The 20,702-nt window shown below is 47.0% G+C and overlaps 2 protein-coding genes across 2 annotated transcripts in view; one reads left to right on the top strand and one right to left on the bottom strand.

Moving 5' to 3' along the window:
• c27h1orf159 (chromosome 27 C1orf159 homolog) overlaps nt 1–8,801 on the bottom strand; it is a 25,441-nt gene extending 16,640 nt beyond the window's left edge. The window contains exons 1-3 of the mRNA XM_059952342.1: nt 8,598–8,801; nt 8,419–8,514; nt 350–434 (exon numbers count right to left, since the gene is read on the bottom strand). Of these exons, the coding sequence (XP_059808325.1) occupies nt 350–434; nt 8,419–8,514; nt 8,598–8,615 (199 nt within the window). The 5' untranslated portion in view covers nt 8,616–8,801. The remainder of the gene's footprint in view (nt 1–349; nt 435–8,418; nt 8,515–8,597) is intronic.
• ubxn10 (UBX domain protein 10) overlaps nt 8,692–20,702 on the top strand; it is a 46,458-nt gene continuing 34,447 nt past the window's right edge. The window contains exon 1 of the mRNA XM_059952339.1: nt 8,692–8,806. The gene's annotated coding sequence lies outside the window, so the exon portion shown is untranslated. The remainder of the gene's footprint in view (nt 8,807–20,702) is intronic.

Genomic DNA, 20,702 nt, shown 5'->3' on the forward strand with positions numbered 1-20,702 from the left:
CTCTCTCTCTCTCTGTCTGTGTGCCATCCATCATTAAGTCCCCCATCACCCAGGACATGCCCTCTTCTCATTGCTATCACCAGAGAGGAGGTACAGGAGCCTGAAGACACACACTCAACATTTCAGGAAAAGCCATCAGATTTCAAAAAAGACACTCCTCATCCTTGCAACAAGAACGGGAATCAATGCTTCAATTCTTTCTGCTTTGGAGCTTGAGGCGATGCATCTGAAGCATCGGCTCCGAGTTTCTCTCCGCAGGCGCTGCCTGGCTGACGGAGTACTTCCAGCTGTCCCTGGTACGTTCATCGCTGGGCAACATTGACGGGCTTTACCATTACTGAAAACGTACCTGAATGACAAAGGCTGCTTGGAGGACAGAGGCCGATCTCATCCAGGAGTTCCGCACAGCATCCACCGGGAACAACTGGAGGGATCTGAGGGAAAAAGAGAGGTTTAGAGATCAAGAAAGGAAAAAGGCAGACTCATTTTTATCAAAGAGGTCAAAGGTTTATGGGGAGAAAGCTGGAGAATGGGGTTGAGGGGGATAATAAATCAGCCATGATGGAATTTCAGAACAGATTTGGAGGTCCAAATGGCCTAATTCTGCTCCAATGTCTTATGGGGTTTCTCCAAAAACCTTACAATACCTCAAACCATTAGACAGACAAAGGAAGATTCTCTTTTACATAAATTAAGTATCTAAGTACATGCAGCAAGATGCCCCAAGCAATGAGATGTCACTGATAGGTCCCGGCGATGTCTGTTGAATGTTGATGAACATCCCTGCGACACTCCTACTTAATTTTAATATTTATTTACTTTAGTTAGACATGCAGTGCAGTAACAGGCCCTCCCAGCCCAATGAGCCCGCACTGCCCGATTACACCCCTGTGATGAATTAATCTATTAATCCGTACGTCTTTGGAGTGTGGGAGGAAAGCAGAGCGCCCTGAGGAAACCACACCATCCTGGGGAAAGCATTCAAACTCCGTACAGAGAGCAGCAGAACTGAATCCTGGTCACTGGAGCTGTTATGCTAACCATACGTTACCGTGTCACCACCCACCCCGATGGGAAATAGACTACTATTTCAGGAGACAAACTAGTCCAAGTACAGGCAGGTCTGTGAACAATAAATAACACCAAATAATCACAGGCGAGTCTTTTTGATCAGGAAGCATCCTGTCTGGATGCACCACAGCTTGGGAAAGCAACAGCTCCGCCTGTGACGATAAGAAACCGCAGGGAGTTGTGGTCGCGGCTCAGCGCAATGTAGAAACCAAACCTTCCATGGATTCTCTCTTCCTCCCTCCCATCGGGTAGAAGATACAAAAGCCTGAAAGCACATACCACCAGGCTCAAGGGCAGTTTCTACCTTGCTGTTATCAGACTCTTCAACAATCCCCGGGCACAGTAAGGTGGACACTTAACTTGACTCTACCTCGACATGGCCTTTACACAAAACGTGCAGTGCAGGGCACAACACAACATTTTAATCTGCATTCTGTTATTGTTTTATCTTGTTCAACCTTGATGTACTGATTTAATAAATTATCTGCATGGATGGCATGCTAAACAGTCCCCCACTGCTTCTTCCTTTGCTCCTTCAGAAGGCATTGGCTAAGGTGCCACACGAGGCTGCATAACAAGATAAAATCCAATGACGTTAAGGAAAGATACTGGCATGGATAGAGGAATGGCTGACAGTCAGGAGACGGTGAGTGGGAATAAAAGGGGCCTTTTCTGGGTGGCTGCCAGTGACTAGTGGTGTTCCTCAGGGGTCAGTATTGGAACTGCTACTTTTCACATTGTTTGTTAATGATTTAGATAACAGAATTGATAGCTTTGTGACAAAGTTTGCTGATGATACGAAGAGAGGTGGAGGGGTAGGTAGTGCAGAGGAATCAATACAATTGCATCAGGACTTAGACAAATTGGAAGAATGGGCAAAAAAGGGGCAGATGGAATACAGTGTTGGGAAATGTATGATAATGCATTTTGGTAAAAGGAACAACAGTGTGGGATATTTTCTAAATGGGGAGAAGGTTCAAACATCAGAGGTGCAGAGGAACTTCGAGTCCTCGTGCAAGAACCTCAGAAGGTTAATTTACAGGTTGAGTCTGCAGGAAAGACGACAAATGCAATGTTGTTACTTATTTCAAAGGAAATAAAATATAAAAGCAGGGAGACAGTGCTGAGCCTTTATAAGACACTAATCAGGCCACACCTGGAGTATTGTTAACAGTTTTGGGCCCCATATCTCAGAAAGGACAGTGTCCAGAGGAGGTTCTTGAGGATTATTCTGGCAATTAAGGGGTTAACGTATGAGGAGTGTTTGGCAGCTTTGGGCCTGTACTCACTGGAATTTAGAAGAATGCAGGAGGATCTCACTGAAATCTACCAAATGTTGAGAGGACTCTATAGGGTGGCTATTCAGAGGGTTTTTCCTTTGGTGGGGTTACGAGGGGGCACAACCTCAAAATTGAGGGGCAGCCTTTTAGAAAAGTAGTAAGAAGGAATTTTTTTGCCAGAGATTGATAAATCTGTGGAATGCTCTGCCGCAGACTGCAGTGGAGGCCAAGACCGTGCGTATATTTAAGGAGGAAGGTGATAGCTTCGTAATTGATCAGGGCAAAGGATATGGTGAGAAGGCAGGTGTATGGGATTGAGTTGGATCCAGGATCAGCCACGATGAAATGGCAGAGCAGACTAGATGGGCTGAATGGCCTAATTCTGCTCCAATGTCTTATGGTCTTATCTATCACCTGCCAGCTTCTAGACCTGAGATTCCTCCTAGTTTCTTATTCTGGCTTGTCCCCTTCTTTTCCAATCCTGATGAAGGGACTCAGCCCAAAATATTGACTGCTTATTCCTCACCATAGATACTGCCTGACCTGTTGAGTTCCTCCAGCATTTTGTGTGTGCTGCTCTGGATTTCCAGAGTCTACAGAATCTCCTGTGTCTATGTTTCTTTGCTGTATAATGTTCCAATAATAAAGTTTAAATCTGTTCAGCTGCCAATTAATCAGTCAATTAAAAAATCAATTACTGAACCTCTGCCCAGTTGTCAAGTGACCCTGCTGATGGAAAGCCAAATGGTAAAATCTGCATACCGTTAAAGGTACGAGAAATCCATTAACCTTGAGAGAGGACTACTGCGGTCAACCACTGACATTACTCCGTAAATGGCATAAGTGTCTCACAAATTTTGATCTGTTGCACAAGTATCATTATTTGACAAGATATAGATGTCATCGACAAAGCCAGCATTGGTCAATGTTTCTCAGTTCCTGCCATCTATCCCCTTCTCCTTCCATTTCGTCCATGAGCCACTGTCTCCTCTCAGACATCCTCCTATTCGGAGGCTGTGCCCTCTTGTCCTAGACTCTCCCACTGTTGGAAACGTCATCTCCCACATTCACTCCATCGAGGGCTTTCAACATTCAGTCGGTTTCAATTAGGTTTCCCCCATTCTTCTAAACTCCAGCAACTGCAGACCCAGAGCCATCAATCACTCCTCATACATTACGGATCCATATTACCATCTCGAGACGAAGTGTCTCAACTGAAAACATCAGCTGTTCATTTCCCTCTATCGATGCTGCCTGACCTGTTGAGTTCCTACAGAATTTTGGCACATCACTTGGAATACGCCACTGTTTCATTATGAAGGACAGGGAAAGGATATGTGTACACAATTAAATATAGGAATAGAAACTTACTGCTTTTTATTGTGCAAAATTCAGCTGGGCTAAAAGGCCTATTTCTGTCCTATGCAGGACAGAACACTATGCTCCAATTTTGAATTTGGAAAACGTGCTAATTGAGCTCCAGTTACAGAACCATGTAATCACAGAAACAGCCCCCTTCAGCCCATCTAGTCCATGACAACCCATTTAAACTGCCTGCACCATGACCATAGCCCTCCATACCCCTACCATCCATGTATCTATCCAAACTTCTCTTAAATGTTGAAATCGAGCTCACATGCATCACTTGTGGGGGCATTCCACATTCTCATGGACCTCTGAGTGAAGTAGTTTCCCCTCATGTTTCCTTTAAACATTTCATCTTTCACCCTTAAGCCATGACTTCTAGTTGTAGTCCCACCCAACCTTAGTGGGAAAAGTCTGTTTACATTTACTCTATACCTCTCATAATTTTGTATACCTCTATCAAATCTCCTCTCAATTTTCAATGTTCTGAAGAATACTGTCCTAACCTATTCAATTTTTCCTTATACCTCATTTACTCCCAGCAGCATCAGTGTAAATTTTCTCTGCACTCTTTCAAACTTGTTTACATCTTTCCTGTAGGTAGGTGACCAAAAGTGCACAGAATACTCCAAATTAAACCTCACCAACATCTTATACAACTTCAACCTAACGTTCCATCTTCTGTACTCAACACCTCGATTTACCAAGGCCAATCTGTGAAAAGCTTTCTTTATGACCCTACCTGAGACATCATTTTCAAAGCATTATGGATCTGTATTCCCGGATCCCTTTGCTCTGCAGCACTCCTCAGTGCCCCGCCATTCACTGTGTAAGACCTACCCTGGTTGGTCGTACCTAAGTGCAACAGCTCACACTTGTCTGCATTAAACTCCATCTGCCATTTTTCAGCCCATTTTTCCAGCTGGTCCAGATCCCACTGCAAGCCATAGCAATCTTCCTCACTGTCCACTCCACCCCCAATCTTGGTGTCAGCTGGAAATTTGCTGATCCAGTTAACCACATTATCATCCAGATCATTGATATAGATGCCAAACAACAATGGACCCAGCACCGACCCCTGTGGTACACCACCAGTCACAGACCTTCTGTCAGAGAGGCAACCCTCTACTACCGCTCTCTGGCTTCTCCCACAAAGCCAGTGTCTAATCCAATTTACTACCTCATCTTCAATGCCAAGCAACTGAACCTTCTTGACCAACCTCCCATGCGGGACCTTGTCAAAAGTCTTGCTAAAGTCCACATAGACAACATAAACTGCCTTGCCTTCATCGAGTTTCCTCGTAACTTCCAAAAAAAAATTTATAAGGTTGATTAGACATGACCGACCACACACGAAGCCATGCTGACTCTCCCTAATCAGTCCACGTGTACCCAACTATATATCTTTTCACAGAGAACACCTTCCAATAACTTTCTCACTAATGATAGCCTATAATCTCCTAGTTTACTTTACAGTCTTTCTTAAACAGTAGACAACATTGACTATTCTCCAGTCCTCTGGTAACTCCCCCTTCATTAAGGATAATATAAATACCTCTGCCAGGGTCACGGCAATTTCTACACTTGCCTCCCACGAGGTCTGAGCGACAACCTTGTCAGACCCTGTGGATTTACCCATCCTAATTTGCCCCAAGACAGCAAGCCCCTCCTCCTCTGTAATCTGTACAGGGTCCATGACCACAGTGCCACTTTGCTTCACTTCTATAGACTGTGTCTTCAACACAAACTTCTGCCTCATTCCCTTTCATTGGGGCTTCTATGTACTGATTAAGGAAAATTTCCCAAACACATTTGAGAAACTCTATCCCATCCAGCCCGTTTACAGTATGGGAGTCCCAGTCAATATGTACGTGGAAGTTAAAATCACCTACTGTATAACACAAGCGGTTCATTTCCCTGACGGAATTTTCTGTCAGTTCCCTAACATCAATATTGAAGGGCCAGATATGGAAAGGATGTCTCCTAAAGTGGGGATCTGGGACCAGAGGGCTCAACCTCAGAATAGAGGGGTCCATTTAGAACAGAGCTGAAGAGGAATTTCTTTAGCCGGAGGGTGGTGAATCTGTGGAATTCATTGCCACAGGCAGCTGTGGCCGAGTCATTGGGTGTATTTTAAGTGGAGGTTGTTAAGTTCTTGATTGTGTTTTCAGCCAAGACCCTACATCAACTGGTTATTCCCCTCCCATAGATGCTGCCTGACCTGCTGAGTTGTCCCTCCAGCAGCTTGTGAGTTGCTCAAGATTTCCAGCATCTCCAGAAACATGCAATTCCCAGCAAGCTGATCAGCATACGGTGAAGGAAAAGCAGAATTAATGTTTCAAGGCTCGAGATTCATTGATTTCTCGTGTAAATTGCATTCGTCAGGGTGTCAAAGGTGACCAGGAGAAGGCAGGAGAATGGGGTTGAGGGGGAAAATAAATATGCCATGATGGAACAGAGACAATGGACCAAATAGCCTAGCTCTGTCCCATGTTTTATGATCTAATATGAAAAGGACATCACAGTGGATTGGAAACAGCGTGTACCAGTTGAACGACACTGAAACTAGAAGTGATGGGGCTTTAGCAGACCCAGCCATTGAGAAACAATAACTACCAATTAGTTCAATAGACCATCATGAAGAGGTTGTAAAGATGTCGTCTATTCAAAGCACTTGGGTAGCTGCCAACCTGATGGCATATACAGAGATTTCTCTTAACTTCCAGTGATTTCTACCCCTCTTTCCCTTCTCTCCTTTTTCCCATTCCCCATTCTGGCTTCCCTCTTACCCCTTCTCTTCTCCTGCCTATCATCTCCCCCTGCTGTCTCTCCGCCTTTCCTTTCTCCCATGGTCCACACTCCTCTCCTATCAGATTCCTCCGTCAGCCTGTTACCTCTTTCACCTATCTCCTCCCAGCCTCGCACCTCATTCACTCCACCCGGGGCTTAGCTATCACCCGCCAGCTTCCAGCCCTCCCCTTCCTCCCACCCTCTTATTCGGGCCTGTTCCCTTCCTTTCCAGTCCTGGTAAAGGGACACAGCCGAAAACATTGTTGATTTCTCCCCATAGATGCTGCCTGACCTGTTGAGTTCCTCCAGCATTTTGTGTGCGTTGCTCTGGATTTGCAGAATCTCTTGTGCAAAGCACTTAACCGGGTACAACACGAAGTATTAGGCCAGGCACGTGACTTGAACCTGGTATAAAGTGCAAACACCAGGAAATCTGCAGATGCTGGAAATTCAAACAACAACACACACAAAATGCTGGTGGAACGGAGCAGGCCAGGCAGCATCTGTAGGGAGAAGCGCTGTTGACGTTACGGGCCGAGACCATTCGTCTGGTATAAAGTGATCTGGTTCCTCCTTCGGTAAATCTACTCCTTTCCTGATCTTAGTCTGGCGCCTTGACCCTTCCCTACCAGTCCTGATGAAGAGTTTCGGCCGAAATAGTGGCTGTTTATTCCCCTCCTCCAGCATTTTGTGAAATAGTTTTGAGTGCGTTGCTCAACAACTTCGTAACAGCTTCTTCCCTTCCGCCAACAGACTCACTATTCCTGTTTTTAAAATATATTTATGTATTGCGACCACAAAACAATAAACTCCCTGTTGCATGAGACAGTGATAACACTTCTAATTTTGAGTTAAGACGTGTCTTCATCCGCTCAAATTTGTGAGCAGAGAGTTCTTGGTTCCAAAGGGAATTTTTCACTGAACACAAGCCTACACCAACTTGCGGAAGTTCTGCGGCCGCACGGAAAGTGAATCCCACCCACGGCCAAAACTCAATAGTCACCTAACACAGACTGGGGGTGGGGGGCGCGCTGGGACTGGTTCGACCAAGTTCCCAACCTCCAGCAGAGAGAGAAATACGAGTTTCCGAGCCGGGGAGGCGGCGGACATGGTGGGGGCAGTTGCGCTTACAGACATTCTCCAGCACTTCCTGAATCTGAGGGAGCGTCTCGTCGGAGGAGGCACGGGAGGGGACGGGAGGGGACGGGACGGGAGGGGACGGGAGGGGACGGGACGGGAGGGGACGGGACGGGACGGGACGGGACGGGAGGGGACGGGACGGGACGGGAGGGCACGGGAGGGGACGGGAGGGGACGGGACGGGAGGGGACGGGAGGGGACGGGACGGGACGGGAGGGGACGGGACGGGACGGGAGGGCACGGGAGGGGACGGGACGGGAGGGGGCACGGGAGGGGACGGGACGGGAGGGGGCACGGGAGGGGACGGGACGGGACGGGACGGGACGGGACGGGACGGGACGGGAGGAGGCACGGGAGGGGACGGGACGGGAGGAGGCACGGGAGGGGACGGGACGGGAGGAGGCACGGGAGGGGACGGGACGGGACGGGAGGAGGCACGGGAGGGGACGGGACGGGAGGAGGCACGGGAGGGGACGGGACGGGAGGGGACGGGACGGGAGGGCACGGGAGGGGACGGGAGGGGACGGGACGGGAGGGCACGGGAGGGGACGGGACGGGAGGAGGCACGGGAGGGGACGGGACGGGAGGAGGCACGGGACGGGACGGGAGGGCACGGGAGGGGACGGGACGGGAGGAGGCACGGGAGGGGACGGGACGGGAGGAGGCACGGGAGGGGACGGGACGGGACGGGAGGGGACGGGACGGGACGGGAGGGGACGGGACGGGACGGGAGGGGACGGGACGGGAGGGGACGGGACGGGAGCGCAACGTACCGAAGGCGGCGGCGTCCCGGCCAGGGCGGATGCAGCCACCATCAGGGCGAAAGACACGCTCACGGCCAGGAGGTCCCGTGGAAATTCACGGCCAGCCTGAAACACAGAACGGACAGACAGCCGTGAGGAACAAGGCTCCGGACGCGGCGCGGCCAGCCCCGCGCAGAAACAAATCTTACTTCGCCAACTTCACACATCCGGATCCTCAGGCGGCGCCGGCAACTCCGAAACCCCTCTCGCCCTCGGTTGCTAGGAGACAGCGCCCTTATCACAACGCACGGCCTTTTCCACACCCCCTTCAAATCAGTTTGGGCAATAGAAGGGCTCCCTCTTCCGCCCCGAATGGTGTTCCGGGGGGGAGAATGTATGTCCAACTGGAAGGGAGTGGGTAAGAATGTATTTCTCTTTTCTGAGTGTTTTTCCCCTAATTTATTGTTGCGCGATTGCATTTCAGAGCCTGCTTCAGCTGTTGTTTCGTTACTCTTTGCACTGTGTTATTCTGCTGACACTTGCGGGCTGCCCCCGGCACACTCTCCGGGGTGCGGATTTTTGACCCCCACCACCCTGGCCATGCTCTTTTCTCGCTGCTGCCGTCAGGGAGCGGGTACAAGAGCCTCAGGACTCGCACCACCAGGGTCAAGAACAGTTACTACCCCTCAACCAGCAGGCGCTTCAACAAAGGAGGCTAACTGCACCTCTTCTATCTCTGGTGTCCCCACACCAATGATCCCAGTTTGAAGACTCTTGTTATTTCGTGAACTCGTTACTTATTGCACAGTTTGTCATCTTCTGTGCTCTAGCCCTTTCATTGATCCTGTTTACAGTTACTGTTCTATAGATTTGCTGAGTATGCCCACAGACAAAAAGAATTTCAGGGTTGTTTGTGGTGACGTGTATGTACTCTGATAATAAATGTTACTTCGAACTTTGAAGCAGACAACGCATCTCACTGTATGTTTCCCTAATGGGAGTAGAATCAGGCCATTTGTCCCATCGAGTCTGCTGCACCATTCTATCATGGCCATTCAGCCCCATTCTCCACATAACCTTTGATGCCCTGATGCATATGTCCCAAATAAAGTTGAATCTTGAGGCATTAATTCTACTTGCTCCTCCACCAGATGCTGATGGGCTTGCTGGGAAACGAGATTCTGCAGACGTTGGAAATGCAGAGCCATGCTGGAGGAACCCAGCAGATCAGACAGCTTCAGTGGAGGAAAATGCGCATTCAAAGTTTCAATCCCAATGAAGAGCCTCAGCTCAGCTCAAAATATTCGGATGTTTATTCCCCTCCGTTGATGCTGTCTGATCTGTGTTCTGCCGGAATTTTGTGTGTGCTGGCTTGCTGAACACTTGTAGAATTTGTGCTTTATTTCAGGATTTTTAATGTCTTTTTAAAGAGAAAGAGAATTACTGGAAGTGGGTTTTCTGAAATTTCTTTGGGTATAAAAATGCAGATTTGCAAGTTACAGGACTCTTTAGAAACAAAGAATATGCTCACCAACTGGTTCACAGAGACGGGGCAGGTTAACTGTTTTCTATTATTTCACACCCACATCTAATTTCACGGAGAGATGCTGATAGTTTTCAACTGGTGGAGGGGGTTACAGTCACTGAGAAAGTGGCCAAATTATTTCCCTGTAATTCTACCCACAGAGCAAAATATCAACCTGAAATATCTGTTCAAAATACTGGAGCCAAGGAGGCAGAAGTGAATTATTTTATTGACAGATTGTAGCTGCCTCCAGCCAGAGCTATATAAATAAAGTTCAATTCCACCTCCTCCGCTACTTAATGTATGAAATAAGTACAAATAACAAAGTTATTGAGCATTTAAATATCCAAATTCAGATCTGGGACAAGTCCCCTCCTCTTTCCTCCATCAGGGAGGATACACAGGAGCACAAAAACCCCACACTCAACAACATAGAACACAGAACATACAGTAGAACAGTACAGCAGAGTGCTGGCCCTTCAGCCCACAATGTTGTGCTAGCCCTTTAACCTACTCTAAGATCAATCTAACCCTTCCCTCCCACATAACCCTCCATTCTTCTATCATCCTAATGTATCTACTCCTACTATCACCCCAGGCAGGGCGATGCACACACCCACCACTCTCTGTGTTAAAGACCAACCTTTAACATACCCATCCCCTCATATGAAGCACTTCACCAACCCCTTTATCTCTTTCACCAATCAACTTCACCTCTCCCCCTCCCCCCAGTTTTACCATTCACCTACCACCTTATACTCATTCCTCCCCTCCCTCCACCTTCTTATCCTGACCTCTCATCTTTTATTCCAGTTCTGGTGAAGGTCCTCAGACAGAGACATCAACCGTTGACTCTTTTCCAGAGATGCTGCCTGGCCCAATAAGTTCCCCACAGCTTTTTGTGTATCTGTCTGTCTGTTTATAAGACATAGGAGCAGAATTAGGCCATTCAGTCACTACTATTCAATCATGGTTGTTTTATTATCCCTCTCAACCCCATTCTCCTGCCTTCTCCCCAAAACCTTTGACACCCTGACCAATCAAGACTCTATCAACCTCCGCTTTAAATATATCCAAAGACTCGGCCTCCACAGCCATCTGTTGCAATGAATTCCACAGATTCACCACCCTCTGGCTAAAGAAGTTCCTCCTCATCTATCTATTTAATTATTTGTTTGTTTTCTTTCTACAAAACATTATAGTAAGTTTTATGTCTGACACTGTACTACTGCTGCTAAGCAACACGTTTCACAATATACAGTACGCCAGTGACGAAAAATCCTGATTCTGACTGCTTCTGCTTTGACTACAATCAATCGCAGTTAGAAACGTTTTTGGATTTTTGTCAGAATATTTTATACAAGTTCGCACCCTGGTTATGAAATGAGAAGCCGTGGGATTCCAACAACACATGGACAATCTGTAGAATTCCTATCTGTTGTCTCTGGAGCCGTACTCACCGGAATTTAGAGGAATGAAGGAGGGGGGGATCTTATTGAAACCTACTGAATATTGAAAGGCCTAGGTGGAGTGGATGTGGAGAGCATGTTTCCTATAGTGGGGGAGTCTAGGACCAGAGGACACAGATAGAGTGGATGTGGAGAGGATGTTTCCTGTAGTGGGGGAGTCTAGGACCAGAGGACACAGATAGAGTGGATGTGGAGAGGATGTTTCCTATAGTGGGGGGGTCTAGGACCAGAGGACACAGATAGAGTGGATGTGGAGAGAATGTTTCCTGTAGTGGGGCAGTCTAGGACCAGAGGGCACAGATAGAGTGGATGTGGAGAGGATGTTTCCTGTAGTGGGGGAGTCTAGGACCAGAGGACACAGATAGAGTGGATGTGGAGAGGATGTTTCCTATAGTGGGGGAGTCCAGGACCAGAGGACACAGATAGAGTGGATGTGGAGAGGATGTTTCCTGTAGTGGGGGAGTCTAGGACCAGAGGACACAGATAGAGTGGACGTGGAGAGGATGTTTCCTGTAGTGGGGGAGTCTAGGACCAGAGGGCACAGATAGAGTGGATGTGGAGAGGATGTTTCCTGTAGTGGGGGAGTCTAGGACAGAGGACACAGATAGAGTGGATGTGGAGAGGATGTTTCCTATAGTGGGGGGAGTCTGGGACCAGAGGACACAGATAGAGAGGATGTGGAGAGGATGTTTCCTGTAGTGGGGGAGTCTAGGACCAGAGGGCACAGATAGAGTGGATGTGGAGAGGATGTTTCCTGTAGTGGGGGGAGTCTAGGACCAGAGGACACAGATAGAGAGAATGTGGAGAGGATGTTTCCTGTAGTGGGGGGAGTCTAGGACCAGAGGACACAGATAGAGAGAATGTGGAGAGGATGTTTCCTGTAGTGGGGGGAGTCTGGGACCAGAGGACACAGATAGAGAGAATGTGGAGAGGATGTTTCCTGTAGTGGGGGAGTCTAGGACCAGAGGGCACAGATAGAGTGGATGTGGAGAGGATGTTTCCTGTAGTGGGGGAGTCTAGGACAGAGGACACAGATAGAGTGGATGTGGAGAGGATGTTTCCTATGGTGGGGGAGTCTAGGACCAGAGGGCACAGATAGAGTGGATGTGGAGAGGATGTTTCCTGTAGTGGGGGGAGTCTAGGACCAGAATATCGCAGGGGGTTCCATAGACTCCTACTATTAACAGAGGGTTCCATGGACCCCAGGTTGGGGATATAGAGGGAAGTGCATTTAGAACAGAGCTGGGGATGAATGTAGCCAGACTGATGAATCTGGAATTGATTGCGACAGATGGCTGTGGAGGCCAAGCCATTGAGTATTTTTAAAGTGGAGGATGACAGGTTCTTGATTAGTCAGGGTGTCAAAGGTTACAGGGAGAAGACGGAAGACAGGGATTGAGAGGAAAATAAATCAGCCATGATGGAATGGTGGAGCAGACTCGATGGGCCGAATGTCCCAGTTCTGCTCCTGTGTCCTATTGTTTTTCTATCTCTTCCTTTTGGGTTGATCTTCGCTTTCCTCGTCTCTGCTGTGCTTTGTGGATCTCTCGCACTCTCCTCATTCTTGCCCTCTCCTCGACTTCCACCACTCCTGCCCTATTCTCACAGGATCTTTTTCTACCTCTTCTCTTCCAGATTTTATCTAGCTCATTAATTCTTCTGCTTCTTTCCTTTTTCCATCTCCCGATTTTCTGGAGTGCTGCTGTTAGTAAGTTTCTTACAATTAACATCCTTCAGGGACTGAAGAAACCCCAGCGTGTTTTAATATTGCAAAAGGTCTAATTGTTGAGAACCAGACAATTGCAAACATTTCCACTAACACTTAGCTTAACATTCTCTTGGCCTGAGCATAGGCCAGGCCATTCTGCCCCTCTGAGGCTAACTTGTTTTTTAAAATGTATTTATTGGAACACAACGCAGAATAGACCCCTTTGGCCCTTCGAGCCGTGATGCTCAGCAAGCCCCTGATTTAACCCTAGCCTAACCAAGGGACAAGTTAAAGTGACCTAATAACCTATCAAGCAGTACATCCTTGGACTGTGGGAGGAAACCCATGAAGTCAAGGGGAGAACGTACAGACAGTGACGGGAATTGAACCCAGTATGGTGGTACTGTTGTGCTAGCCACTACGCTACTGTGCTGCCCATGTCAGGAACTGGATTTCACCTGTATGCAATGTGATAAAGCAGATTGGATCCCTGCAAAGAAAAATTACACAAAGTAGAGGAAAGATATCAATAAGATTGAAAGAGCGCAGAGAAAATTTACAAGGATGTTGCCAAGACTTGAGGACCTAAGTTGTAGGGAAAGGTTGAATAGGTTAGGACTTGATTCCTCAGAGTATAGGAAAGTGAGGGGATAAAGGTATACAAAATTAAGAGGGGTTGGACAGGGCAAATGAAGGTCTTTTGTACTGAGTTTGGGAGAGACTAGAACTAGAGGTCATGGGTTAAGGGTGAAAGGTGAAATGTTCAAAGGGAAGACGAGGGGGAACTTCTTCACTCAGAGGGTGGTGAGTGTGGAAGGAGCTGCCATCACAAGTGGAGAATGTGGGTTTGATTGTAACACTTAGGAGAAATTTGGATAGGTACATGGATGGGAGGAGTATGGAGAGCTGTGGTCTGGGTGCAGGTCGATGGGACTAGACCGGGGGTCGGCAACCTGCGGCTCCCGAGCCATTTGTGGCTCTTTCACCTCTGTGCTGCGGCTCCCTGTGGCTTTGGGAAATAATTGGTCAGTATTTAATTAAAATGTATTTTATGTTAGTTTGTTAGCTTTTGAAATGTAATTCTAAATTTGAAGATTATGGTGATCTTGTACAATCTAAGTGTGGCGACACATTTCCTGGCACATCCGAAACGGCTCACAATTAGCCAGCATTCCGGCTAAGGGAGATAGCCTACGGGGGTTTGTGAGTACGCGTCTTTTGCAGCATCTGCGTCCATGGGGGCTGGGTTGAGGGAGGCTTAAAAGCAAGGCTGTTTAGTTCGAATAAAGTTATTCGACTGCAGTTTACTGACTGCGTGAGCACACCGCTACAACGTGTTTTTATCGCTATTAATATACGTCACCACTGCCAATACCTGACACCCGCCAGTGCGCGATTTCTTTAATTTTTCGATCCAAGGTAAGCCAACTATGGAGAATTCTAAAAAAAGAAAAGTGACTGAAGAAAACAGAACGTTTAATGATACGTGGACAGATTCATTTGCTTTCACTGTTGATGAGACTGGTTTACCGGTATGTTTAATATGCAATGAGAAACTAGCAAACAACAAAAAGTCAAATGTCGCAAGGCATTTCCAGAGTAAACACGCAGCCTTTGCTCAAAAATATCCGGATGGAGATGAGAGAAAAAAAGCCGTTTCGGAACTGATGCGGAAGGTTGATCTGAGCAAAAATCATTTCCAGAAATGGATGAAGTCTGGAAAATCAACGACATACGCCAGTTATATTGCCGCTCAGGAAATAGTCAGGCACGGGAAGCAGTTTACAGATGGTGAATATATAAAAGAATCTTTCATTAAGATTTCAGAACATCTATTCACGGACTTTAAAAACAAGAGTGAAATTGTGCAGAAAATCAGGGATATGCCCCTCTCTGCAAAGACTGTCAAAGACAGAACCATAAAAATGGCAGAAGACATCACAAGACAGCAAATTAAAGACATCAATTCAGCTGTGGCCTACTCGATTGCCTGTGACGAGTCTAAAGACAAAGGTGATATTGAACAAATAGCGTTGTTCTGCCGGTATGTAAACTCTGCCGGGCCACAGGAAGAACTGATTGAGTTGATACCTCTAAAAGACCAAACACGGGGGGAGGACATCTGTGAGGCTGTCTTGAATTGTTTAAGAGCCAAAGGAATAAAGACCACCCATCTGGTGTCAGTAGCTACTGATGGGGCTCCGAATATGACGGGAACGCACAAGGGATTTGTGGCTTTACTGCAGAAGTCGCTGGACAGAAAGCTGCAGACTTTTCACTGCATCTTGCACCAAGAGGCACTGTGCGCTCAAACATTTCCTCCGGAATGCACAGAAGTAATGGATGTTGTCATTCAGATTGTCAATAAAATAATGGCAAAAAGTTTAAATCACCGTCAATTCCGTTTGTTACTGGACGAGATGGAAAGCGCATATTCTGATCTCCTGCTGCACAACAAAGTCCGGTGGCTGTCCAAAGGGGAGGTGCTGAAACGCTTTGTCGCGTGTCTGGAAGAAGTGAAAACTTTCCTGGGCAGCAAAGGGCTCACCTTTCCTGAGCTGGAACAGCCAGAGTGGCTGGAAAAGCTACACTTCATGGTAGACATGACAGCGCACCTGAACACGCTGAACACAGCTCTTCAGGGGAAAGGACGCACAGCCCTGCACATGTTGGAGGATGTTTTGGCATTCGAGCGCAAGTTGACAGTGCTTGCCAGAGATTTACAGAAAGGCACTTTGTCTCACTTCCCCAATTTGAGAGAGTTCAAACAAGGTCACGACATGATAATTTCGGAGTATTTACATTCTGCAATCATCGCAATGCAAACATCGTTTGGGAAACGCTTCTGTGAGTTCAGAGAGGAAAAAAACACATTATCCTTCCCGGTCACTCCCTTAAGCATCGATCCTTCCCTACTGAATACGACTGCATTGGCAGGTGTGAGTCAACCTGATCTTGAGATGGAACTGGCCGACATAGCCGACAAAGACATATGGGTGTCCAAGTTTAGACGCTTGACAGCAGACCTTGAAGATGTTGCCCGTCAGAAGGCCGTTCTTGCTCAGAATCACAAATGGAGTGATATTGAAAACCTTCCAAAACCGGACAAACTTGTGTTCGAAACATGGAATGCTATGCCCGACATTTATGTAAACATGAAAAAGTATGCGCTTGGAGTCCTGTCGATCTTTGGATCCACATATGTATGTGAGCAGGTGTTCTCCAACATGAACTTTATTAAAAACAAACATCGTGCACGCCTCACAGATGACAGCTTGCGATCCTGTGTAAAGATGAAGGTCACGTCATACAGCCCTGATGTGCAGACGCTGTGCGCTGAGGTCAAGGAGCAGAAATCCCATTAACCAAGTATGATAAATATTTTAATTGCCTATTATTTTATGTATATTCATATTTTTTCATTGTTCAGTGAAATAGTCCTTTTATTTTTCAGGCTGACAGCTGGCTGATGTTATTTTTGGTTTGCTGCTGGCGGCAAATTTAAGTTTGGCGTTTTTCATAAATACAAGAAGGACTCAAATAGACGTTGAGTATTTTACTTAAAAGTAACCTTCAACCCAACGTCTTTTTTTCGGAGTTCAAAATGTTTTTGTTGCATGCAGAAATGTAATTTCGTTTTCTCTGCAGGAGTTCATCAATTTCATAAATGCAACACATTATAGTTTGTTTATACATAGCATAAAGGCAAAAAAACGTTGTATGCAGTGTTATTTCATTTTAAATGTCAAATGGGTTTTGCGGCTCCCAGTGTTTTCTTTTCTGTGGGAAACGGGTCCAAGTGGCTCTTTCAGTGGTAAAGGTTGCTGACCCCTGGACTAGACAGAAGGTTGGGTTGACATGGACTAGATGGGTCAAAGGGATTGTTTCTGTGCTGCAGTGCTCCATGGCTCTAAAATGTCAAAGTACATTCATTATCAAAGTATGTATACTTTATAAACATCAAGATTCTTCTCCTTACAAAGAATGCCAACAGAAACCATTAAAAACAAAAGACCATCGAACACCCAGTGAGCAGAGAGACGAAAAACAGATCATGCAAATAATAAAGCAAGCAACTTGCGTTCAGAACTGAAGCTCACAACGCCAGACTTCACTGCAGCTGATGCAGAAGCCAATACAGAAGGCTTCAGTCCAGCACAGGGTCAAGCAAACTCCGCGAAGGAGCCAGCTGAACCGGCCCGTCTCTCACCTCTGACCCCGACACCACAACCATTTCAATCTGGCCCAGCTTTAAATCGTCCAGACCTCTGGTCATTCCTCGCACTCAAGCTTGGGCTCCATCGCCCCGGTAAGGCCAGTGCCCGAACTTTAAAGTTTCAGGGTGGTTTACACCTGAAAAATTGTGTTAAGCAAGCATTTGTATTCTTCCTGTCAAGGCCTCATTCTCAGATTCAGATTCAGATTAATTTAGTTATCACCTGCGCACTGAAACATATGGTGAAATGAGCTGGGGGCAGCCCCCCAACGTCACCACGCATGCCCACGCAGCATGTCAGCAGAACAACAGAGAAGGTCAAAGGTGATTGATGAGTCCCCACGGCGATATGCAATGGTGGGCAAAGTCCGAAGTTTGAGACCTGATGTCCGGGAGTCTGGTGCCAAGGACTGGAGGCCCAAAGGTGGATTGTGTGTGTGAGGAGGTGAGAAAGGGTGGGAAAGGGACTTGTTTTTGCTGCTGTTATCTTGTTTTTTTTAAGCTTGTGTTTACGGTGGACGTGCTATGTTGATGCAGGAATGTGTGGCAACACTTGTGGGCTGCCCTCAGCACGTTGTTTTGGTTGTTGACACATAAGACACGTTTCACTGAATATTTTGATGTGCATGTGATAAATAAATCTGAATGGGAGTCTGTCTGGGTTCTGCTCAGGAGAGGTCGCGTTTGCACAATCAATCTGTGGGAAACGCTGCCACCTACTGGTGGCCATGATTGAAAGCGAGAGATACCAGACATTCTGCAGATGCTGGAAATCCAAGCAACACACACAAAATGCTGGAGGAGCTCAGCAGGTCAGGTAGCATCTGTGGAGAGAAATAAACATTCGATATTTCTGGCTGTGGCCCGTCATTGGGGTCTGGTAATGGGCCTTGAACTGAAGCATCAATAGTACATTTCCCTTCATAGACCTCCACTCCATCCACCAAAAACAGGACTCCCCAGTGGGCAAACCTTTTAATTCTGATTCCCATTCCTGTTCTGACATGTCATTTCTGGGCCTCCACTTGTGCCACGATGAGGCCACTCTCAGGGTGGAGGTTCAACACCTTCTGTCCTGTCTGGGTAGCCTCCAACCTGGTAGTATGAATAACAATTTCTCCCTCTGGTAAAAACAGGTTTTCCCTCCCCCTCCCCTCTTCTATTCCACACTCTGGCCTCTTGCCTCTCTTCCCCTGCCTATCACCTCCCCCTGGTGCCTCCCACTTCCATTTCTCCAATGGCCCACTCTCCTCTCCTATCAGATTCCTTCCTCTCCGTCCCTTTACCTCTCCCACCCACCTGGCTTCTAGGTACCCTCCTTCCCCTCCTCTGGCATCTTCCTCCTTCCCTTTCAGCCCTGAGCAAGGGTCTCAGTCTGAAACACTTCCACAGATGCTGCCTGACCTGCTCTGTTCTTCCAGTTTCTGGTTTCATAACTTTGTCTCAGCAGGAAGTAGAATGACATAAATGCATTTAAGTGAAGTTCAAAGATTCAAGGTACAGTTGTTATTAAAGTATGTATACTGATACAACTCTGAGATTCTCCCTCCCGTAGGGAACCTCAAAACAAAGAAACGCCATGGAAACCCCTCAAGGAAACTTCAAACACCCAAACAAAACATCCAACAGTGCAAAGAGCAAAAAGAGTATCAATCAGTAGTGTTTGGTTCGGTTCTGTTCAGCGCTGTGCTGCTAGGCCACTGCAGGCTGCAACCAGAGCCAATCTTCACCAGACTGCTCAAAAACAGCAAAAAAACGTAACCGGAATTCACGAACACACGCAACACAAACCCCAAAACATCACCATCTTCCCTAAATGACAATGGGGGTTGAGAGTTGTATTGTTATTCCTTTGTAATTATTCTATTTCCTGTCAGTTGGTCTGTGCATCTCTTCCAGAGGATGTATGTTAGACAACAGTTCTGAGCCTCACTGTACGTAATCTATAACACTATCAGTAACATTATACTGGTGTATATTTAACTGTATGTCGAGCATGCACTTTATGCCAAATTGTACAATTACCGAATATGTTTTATTAGCTGTTCAGATTGTTGCCTGTGCTGTGTGGGATGTACGTACTGCGTTTTACGCCTTGCTCCCTGAGGGACGTTGTTTCATTTGGCTGTGTACGTGTGTATGGTTGAATGACAATGGACTTGAACTTGAACAGTAATTGCATTAGAATTGGTTTATTATTGTCACATGTACTGAGCTAAACCGGAAAACTTGTCTTGCAAACTGTTCATACAGATCAGATCATTACACAGTGCAGGGAGGCAGAACAGGGTAAAACAAGATCAAAGTGCAAAATGAAGTGTAACAGCTACTGAGAAAGTACAGGGCAAGATCATAATTGTGAGGTCAGGAGTCCATCTTGTCGTACTAGGAGGCTATGTTATTGTACAAGTGGTCCGGTCAGCAGTCTGGTAACAGTGGGACAGAATCTGTCCCTGAGCCTGGTGGGACGTGGAACCTTCTGCCCGGTGAGGAGAGGCAATGACTGGGGTAAGAAGGGGCTTTGATTCTGCTGGCTGCATTACTGAGGCAGTGAGAAGTGTAGGCAGAGTTCATGGAGGGGAGGCTGGTTTCCGTGACTGGCCAAGAGTAATTTCAGAAAAAGAAACTTGTCATGTCCCCACTCACCCTCACCGATTTTTACTGATGCGTTCTACCTGGCTGCATCACGGCTTTTCCGAAGGTGATTCTAGGAAACGGCAGCAAGTTCTGGACACAGCTCAGTACCTCACAGAAAACAAAACACAATAGTGTACGTTACAATAAGTAATAGATATCAAAATATAACGTAGTGCCAAAAGAGAGCCAAATTCTGAGGTGGTGTTTATGGGTTCAAGGACCAATCAGGCACCTTCCAGGACAGACTTCAGGTCAGGATGGTGCCTGTGTACCGCGCTCCTTCGGTCAACATCTCCTAGATTGATCATGAAACCATATACTTCACTTCTCTTGTGAGTTTTACTTTTGTTTCTCATCTTGATTGTGATTCTGGAACTGTTGGAGCTGGTGACTTGCAGATTGGAGATCGTTCGGGTGTTTTAGGGCTCTGCAATCTCTGGGAGGATTCTGGGAGGCAGAAGCAGCGTGTGTGAACCCCATTGCGAGAAGGCTGCAGGACAGCTGTGAGGGCCAAGCCAACGTTTGACTCCTCGATTAAAGCGAGGCGGGAGATTAAACATTGAGGCAAATATGGAAGGTGATCACTGACTGCCTGTCTTCTGATCGCCGGTGGGATCACTCTGCTACAGAGAGGGGAGACTGCCTTTTGATCACTGGTGCGATCACTCTGCTACGGAGGGGAGAGACTGCCTTTTGATCACTGGTGGGATCACTGTGACAGAGAGGGGAACTGCCTTTTGATCACTGGTGGGATCACTC

This window comes from Hypanus sabinus, chromosome 27 (genome assembly GCF_030144855.1).
Source record: "Hypanus sabinus isolate sHypSab1 chromosome 27, sHypSab1.hap1, whole genome shotgun sequence".
In the NCBI taxonomy this organism is placed as follows: Eukaryota; Metazoa; Chordata; class Chondrichthyes; order Myliobatiformes; family Dasyatidae; genus Hypanus; species Hypanus sabinus.